Genomic DNA, 7,988 nt, shown 5'->3' on the forward strand with positions numbered 1-7,988 from the left:
ATCATGATAGTTACATATCTTTAGTATATATCCCAATTGTTGATTTCATGTTACACATTTGGGATTAGGTGTTTTTAATGAGTCATTGATTCCTAATATTAAGTTGGTGAAATATGAATTTAATTCCTATTATCTTATCATTTCAAAAAAAAAAAAAAATTGCTACTATAGTAATTACGAAATCTTTGGTCCATGAGTTGGTAAATTTCTCTTAAATCATAGATTTAAAACTTGTTGAGTAAACTCAAAACCAACTTACGATTCAACTTGGCAAATCATTGAGTTAACTTGTAAACTCTGTTGAGTCAACTCAAAATTATGTGGAATCAGGTTAGAAACTCTGCAAGGATTTTTCTTAGGAAACCTAAAAAAGAATTCCTAAAAAGAAAAGAAAGAAATAAGAGAAAAATACTTTTTTCTTCAAATAAAAAAAAGGGTCCTATAAGAAATCATAGATTTCAAAAAGGCTCCATGAACAAAACTCTCAAGAAAAAAAAAATAATCTTCCTCTTTTCTCTTTCAATTACGATTTTAATTTTAAAAATAATGTGAGAGTGATTGAGATGACTTACCCTCAGTATTGTTAATTTTCAATAAGAATCGTCCTTCAAATTGACGACTTGTCTGAGATCCAATATAACTCATATGATATTCTAAAAATATAAGCCGAGTCGATAAAATAATTAATTTTTTCATAATTTAAATATTTATTTTTAATTATCTGAATTTATACAATATATTAACAAATAATTATAAACCAAGTTATATGATCTATATCACTTGAGATGAGATGACATGGGCAAATCAGCTTACTATTGGGGTTGGAGATAAAGATAAAGATAAAGAGTAGATTAATATGACTCACGGTGGCATACTCAATTGACTCTATGATGTGACAAGTTTGGGAATCGTAGTTCTGTATATCTTGGGATACACAATTGTACTTGTCAAAAAATATATATATCCTAAGACGTACAGATCTACAGTTCCCGAACTTGCCATGTCAAAAAGTCAATTGAGTATGCCAGCTGGCAAGTTATATTATCAGGACTCAAAAGATAAAAAACAGTTATGTACAATCAATCAAATCATTTAGATGAAAAGATTGGTGTGTTATAAATAAGAAACAGGTGCTTGAATAGGAACTATCCTTTTCATAAATTGCAAAACTCAAATTCTCAACTATATTGAAAATTCTCACTGAAGAAACTTGTCTTGTTAGAAAACTACAATCTCTAGTCTCTTCCAATTAAATTTGGCCATAAAATGTTCAACAATTTGCCAAAAAAGTCTATACATCTCCATCTCAAACTCTCCCCCTCTATATAAATACTTACCCGGGCCTTATACTACATCTTCTCAATAAAAAAAATTTCTTTCTTTCGCTTTTCTTCTTTGTCAATTATGGATTTTCGTGAATTTGTTAAAGGTTTTATTATTTTTCTATCTTTGATATCCATCGTTAAGCATGCCGTGGCTTCGAATAATTGCTATTTCCCAGCAATATTCAACCTTGGTGACTCGAATTCTGATACGGGCGGCTTGTCTGCTGCATTTGGATCCCCTCCTCCACCTTATGGCGAGACCTATTTCCACAGGCCCGCAGGAAGATTTGCTGATGGGCGCCTTATTATCGATTTCATAGGTATTTATATCTTTTATTAAATATATACTCTTTTATTTTTTTTTGGCTCTCCATCCTCCATAGTAATTTAATGTGCTAGATGCTGTAACCATAGTTTTAAGACTTGGAAAATCAGCTGAGTCGACTCAATTGGATTTTGAAGTTTCTCAACCCCAACACTTGATGGATGCAACGTCGTCTCATCAAGTTGGCCCAAGGAAATTGTGAACTTGAAAATGCACCAAATTAGACATAAACTTGACGGAGTTATTTGATTATAGATAATATTTTTGTGAAATTTTATTTTTTTTTATGGTTTTTATTTATTTTAAAAATGTAATATTCAACTTGACACGACTGGCCGAACATTCGAATTTTATGTGTGATTCCACCTAACCGAAAAGCAAAAAGGTTGGGATCTGTAAACTCATGAAACGTGAACTCATATCTTCACGAACAATTCGTACCGTGTAATGGGAGATCCAACGGTAAAAATAAAAGATGTATCCCAAAAATATATTATGGACCTTTAAGATACATCTCAACTGTTGGATTTCCTCTATACACGATTGGGATTGACGTGAACATATGAGTTCATGTTTCATGAGTCTACAGATCCCAACCCTTTTGCTTTTGGGTTAGGTGGAATCACATGTTTCACGAGTCTACTATCCTGACCCCTCAGAAAAAATAATTGAATCTTGAAAATAAACCTAAATGAACCATTTGTTTCCCATGCTCCCTAGAAAATCTATTCATAATTGACTAATATGAGATTAAAATATCAAGATCAAGGTTTCGTTATCTCATTTTAGTCCCCCACCGATAATGACGGATTATTAATTTTTACAAGTCATCTCAAAGGACTAGTCAAACCATTCAAATTGGTTTAAAATTTTTCATAACTTATTATCAAGTGAATTAATAGATGGTCAGTCACGAAACTTTGTTTCATGTCGATGTCAAACACTTAAATAATAATAATAATAATATATATTTATTATTATTATTAGTTGTATCTTGCATACAAGTTGCCTTAGAAATCAGAATGAGGAATCTTTGATCGAAATGATCTAGTGACATATTTTTTAGTTAATTTCTTTAAATTTTAAAAATATTTTATTCGAATGGGATAGACGAAGGTTTGATAGATCTAGATTGGGGTGTACATTCGAGAACTCAGAACCAAACCTGACCCAATTTGTGGGGAAGAGGTCGGGTATACATGAAATCTGATCTGACCCATTAACTTTTGGTACGGACTGGATATGGGTAAAGATTAAAAGGGTATACTTGTACCGTATCCTAGTCAAATCTGATTTTTCGAGTATTTTATAGGTATAAGTTCAGGTCGGGTACAGATTCTAGTCAAGTACGAGTTCAATCATATAATAAAATTTAAAATATTTTAATTTAAAATTTGATTTATTTATATAGGTAAGTTTAACCTTAAAGTTTAAATTTATAAATATATCAATAGTACTACATCGGAAAAATTTATAAAAAAATATAATATATCCAAATTATATAAGATATTTGTAAATATTTTTAATTCAAAATCTAAATATTTTACGAGTATCAGGTATGGGTAACATGTAATGGGGTAGTGGGTATTGAGTACGAGTATCAAGTATTTTATGGGTTCGGACTAGTTCTAGGTCATAGATCTTGTAATTGAAACGAACTATACCAAATCCGGTTCAACTAATTTTTGGGTTACAGTTAATTTTAGGCCGGACTCGAGCAGGTAATGGATATTTTGTACACCCTAGACTTATAATGAAAGGGTTTATTACTTTATCAAGTTTGTTACCCAATTTGATCATTTGATTTCCTCCATCAATTTGACTTTTCTTCAAGTAGTAGGACAATTATAACCGTTGGATCAAATAATTAATATGTGTGATGTTTCAGCGGAGGGCTTTGGATTGCGTTATTTAAGTGCTTATCTTGATTCGGTGGGGTCAAACTTCACCAACGGTGCAAATTTTGCCACGGCAGCATCAACCATCGTACCAACACGCAACACTTTACCTTTGGGTGGGTTCAGTCCTTTTTCCTTAGATGTCCAATTGATACAGTTTACTCAGTTCAAGGCTGAATCACGGTTCGTCATCTACAAACAAGGTATTAATTAAAATAAAATGATATTGTATAACTGGTAGTTCAAATTGATATTTGCGGACGACCCATATTAGTCATATTTATCTATGATCATTATTATTGATTTTTAGATCTGACGGTTGTTATTGATCATCCATTTTTATAGGAGGAATCTTCAAAGATTTGTTACCAAAGGAGGAGTACTTCGATGAAGCTTTATATACATTTGATATTGGTCAGAATGATCTAGGGCAAGGATTCTTCAGTGGCATGTCCATACAGGAAGTCAATGCATCTGTACCTGATATAGTCAACAATTTCTCTACTACCATTAAGGTATCTCTTAGAAAATACCATTTTTAACATCTAGTTATGATGTACATATGCTTCTTTAATTATGATGTCAATGGATCGGTTTGGAATTGAAACCCAATACGTATTGACCCGATAACTTTGAATCCAGATGATCGAGGATTCTGGTTCTAATAAGGACCCAATCCAGATGATTTAGTATGGTTGTCAATGGACTGGTTCAGAATTGAAACCCAATCTATATTTGACCCGATAACTCTAGATCTAGATGATTAAGTATGGTTGTCAATGGATCGGTTTAGAATTAAAATTCAATCCGTATTGACCTAAGAACTCTAAAGTTTTGGGCTTTAATAAGACCAATAAAAAGGGACCATTTAAGTCTCAACCCGACCCAACTCAGCCGATTGACACTCCTAATGTTGTTGACATTTGTGATCATGCAGTCTGTGTATAAGCAAGGAGGAAGATCATTTTGGATTCACAATACCGGCCCAATCGGTTGCCTTCCGTACATTTTGACTTTTGCATCTGACAACAATTCTAAGGTAGACAAGGCTGGCTGTGCGATTGCTTATAACGAAGTTGCACAATATTTCAATCGAAAATTGAAGGAGGCAGTGAGTCAACTCAGAAAGGAACTCCCCTCGGCTGCCATTACATATGTGGATATTTACTCTGCCAAGTACAATCTCATAAGCCAGGCCAACAAGTATGGTAAGTCATTTTCTCAAATCTTTTGGTGTCATTTGTTGATGCGAAATCTAATTGTGTTTTTAGCTCTAGAAAGTGTTTTTTCGGGTGATACACAATAGTTCATTAACAAGTTATAGCCACGATTCATGTTTTTGTGGGAAGTTGGAAGTTCCACCATGTGAACGTTTTAAGATCCTATCCTCTCCTCACTAATCGATTTTTAATTTTTATTATATATTTTTAAATTTTTAACGGGACTCACCAAAAATAGTTTCGAGGCCCAAACATATAAATTAATGATTCCCCATTCTTCATATATTGCATTATGATCATTTTAATAGAATCAAAGAGGAAATTAAACTCACAATAAGTAGTTTACAATTTAGTGTTTGCCACATGAGGCCCAAAAGAATAAAATGATGCTTAATTCAATTCTACACATAATGGCGTTTTGATCATTTTCACAAAAACCAGTTGAAAGTTATTTTTAACATACAAAAATTCTAACTTTAGTATATAAACACGTTACTTCTCCAACAAGATAATTAAAGTTTAACTTACGAAAGCACACTTCTCAAATTTTATTTACAATAATTTATATTCTCAAAAGTTGACATCATTACCAAATAGGTCTTTTATATATAGACGAAAGATCGAGTTAGGTAAGAGGAAATAGTGAGTCGAGTCAAGTCAAGTGATGACAATTGTGCTTCTTCCTCTTTTTATTGATAATGAAAGAATTGGTTCTGCAGAGTTCGAACATCCGCTTACAGCGTGTTGTGGTTACGGTGGTGGGGAATATAACTATAGCAATCAAGTCGGTTGTGGAGGAACTATTAATGTCAACGGCACCCAAGTAACAGTGGGATCTTGTAAAAGACCATGGGCTCGAGTCAATTGGGATGGAATTCACTACACTGAAGCCGCTAACAAATGGATTTATCGTCAAATCGTTGATGGAGCATATTCTGATCCACCCCTTTCATTGAGAATGGCATGCCATAGGCAACCATACTAAATTACCTACACATATACCCTCTATGTTTTCTTTTATAATAATTAAGCAAATAATTACTTTGATCAAATAATAAAATATTTATAAATAAAATACCCAATAGGGTTTTAAGTATTAGCAAAATGCTTCATGAAAATTGTTGTGATAGATATCTTGAGTTTGGTTAGTTTTTGTGTACCAATAGTGTGTAGTTTTTGTATTTAAATTGGGAGTCATAGGGATAGTTTAATTGGGTATGTATTTGTATTGTACTCACTATAAAATCACATGATAATGAAATCACAAAAAAAAAAAAAAAACTAGGGTTTCTAAGCCATAAAGGTCTAAAGATTATGAATAATGTTGGATTGACCTCAACTCACACTTTGTTGATGTAGAGTTGGGCATTGAACCATAGATGTTTTTCATCGAGATATGAGTGAAAAGAATCTATGCTTCTGTGCACGTCTCCACATCAACAAAGTGTGAATTGAGGTCAATCTTGAGGTCACTCTAACACGATTTGACGATTATAAGGAGAAATACAAGGTTGTAATTTCTTTACCAGAAACTAATGGGAAACATGTGCAAACAAAAATATATTACAAAAAAATTAGAACTTAGAACCTAGAACTTAGTATGTGTTTGGTAACACTTCTGAAGTCTTAATAGAGGTGGTCCACCTTCAAAATTCAGACTTTAGAAGTTTTATTTACATTTGTTTTGATTCAGATTTTAGACTTTAGAACCAAAATTTAGAAGTTTTGAACTAGTGATGGAGGGATGCTGGATGAAACTTCTGAAATCTAATTTTTTTTTTTAATTCCTAAATTACTTTTCTCAAAACCTTGATTTCTATCACTTATCCTTTTTTTTTATACGAATCTTAAAATTCTTATTTTTAATTTTTCTACCTCTCATTTCTTTTCTACATCTCCTTCCTCTATAACTGTGTGTCAAAATCTCTCCCCTTTTTCTCGTTTCGTATTCAAAAATCCTATATTTTTATATGAACCCTAAAATCCTATATTTTTCAACTAGAAAATGAATGATTATTTATTGTTTGAGTATTACTTTGTTGGAATATAATTTATCAAGTATGAATTGAAATTGAAAACAATACTTTTGGGGTGTTTGATGTGTTAGAAATCGAAATTAAATGTGTAGATGGTTTCATTATGCCTAACATGTTATGTTTTTCGATTAACAATTTATAAGAATTACAAAAGGGTATTATTGTCAAAATGGCTATTATGTTTTAAAATTCTATTTGTAACCAAAAGCTTTTAAACATGATAAACAAACAACTTTTCCAGAATAAGATTTCAAATTTCAGATTCTAGATTTCAGAATACAGATTTCGGACTTCAGACTTCAGACTTCAGAAGTGTTACCAAACATACCCTTAGAACTTATGTGTGATTATTAATTTTTATAATTATTTTAAAAAATTATTATAAGGATCCTTTGGTAATCTAAAATATCAATTAAGGTGATTTTGTAGATAACATAATAAAAGTATATTTATGCAATCCTCTACCCTCTTAAAAAGTAGAAGGAATAAGTACCTTTGTTACATCGATCATTTGAAAAAAGGGACTGGCTAGTTGCACCTACATTTTTTACTCAGCTCACTCACTTACTACTTTCACCTACCTAAAATTAAAGGTGGGTAGTACGCGCAATTCGACTTTTACTCATACACCCATCATCCAAATTGAATATAATTCGGCCCTTTTCTTCTACCTTATCTCTCTCTCAGTGGCATACTCAATTGACTCCATGACATGACAAGTTTGGGATTCGTAAATCTGTATGTCTTGGGATACACAATTGCACTTTCCATAAAAAGTGTATCCCGAGGCATACAGATCGATTGTTCCCAAACTTCCCACGTCAGGGAACTAATTGAGTATGCCAGTTGACGAGTCATATTATCAAGACTCAAAAGATAAAAACAGTTATCTACATTCAATCAAATCATTTTGATGAAAAGATTGGTGTGTTATAAATAGGAAACTGGTGTTTGAATAGGAGCTCTCTTTTTCATAGATTGCAAAACTCAAATACTCTACCATCTTGAAAATTCTCACTGAAGTAGCTTGTCTGGTTAGAAGACTACAATCTCTAACCTCTCCCAATTAAATTTGATTATAAAATGTTAAACAATTTGGCAAAAAAGTCTATAGATCTCTATCTCAAACTCTCCCCCTCTATATAAATCCTTACTCGGGCATCTTCTCAATAAACAAATTTCTT

At 32.2% G+C, this 7,988-nt stretch overlaps 1 protein-coding gene across 1 annotated transcript; it reads left to right on the plus strand.

Moving 5' to 3' along the window:
• The first annotated feature begins 1,347 nt into the window (after positions 1–1,347).
• LOC147406419 (GDSL esterase/lipase ACHE-like) lies at positions 1,348–5,873 on the plus strand. Its single transcript, XM_086434454.1, has 5 exons — positions 1,348–1,645; positions 3,539–3,751; positions 3,894–4,063; positions 4,486–4,756; positions 5,488–5,873. The coding sequence occupies exons 1-5, from the start codon at positions 1,405–1,407 to the stop codon at positions 5,751–5,753; spliced, it is 1,161 nt and encodes a 386-aa protein (XP_086290580.1). The 5' UTR covers positions 1,348–1,404; the 3' UTR covers positions 5,754–5,873.
• The last annotated feature ends 2,115 nt before the right edge of the window (positions 5,874–7,988 follow it).

Source organism: Akebia trifoliata, chromosome 3 (genome assembly GCF_017979445.1).
Source record: "Akebia trifoliata isolate Shusen 1 chromosome 3, ASM1797944v1, whole genome shotgun sequence".
Classification (NCBI taxonomy): domain Eukaryota; kingdom Viridiplantae; phylum Streptophyta; class Magnoliopsida; order Ranunculales; family Lardizabalaceae; genus Akebia; species Akebia trifoliata.

Excerpts from the sequence above, each read along its gene's own strand:
- LOC147406419 (XM_086434454.1), top strand. The coding sequence starts at position 1,405 with ATGGATTTTCGTGAATTTGTTAAAGGTTTTATTATTTTTCTATCTTTG. Across the intron at positions 1,646-3,538 it reads CCTTATTATCGATTTCATAG|CGGAGGGCTTTGGATTGCGT; the intron begins GTATTTATATCT and ends GTGATGTTTCAG. Across the intron at positions 4,064-4,485 it reads ATTTCTCTACTACCATTAAG|TCTGTGTATAAGCAAGGAGG; the intron begins GTATCTCTTAGA and ends GTGATCATGCAG.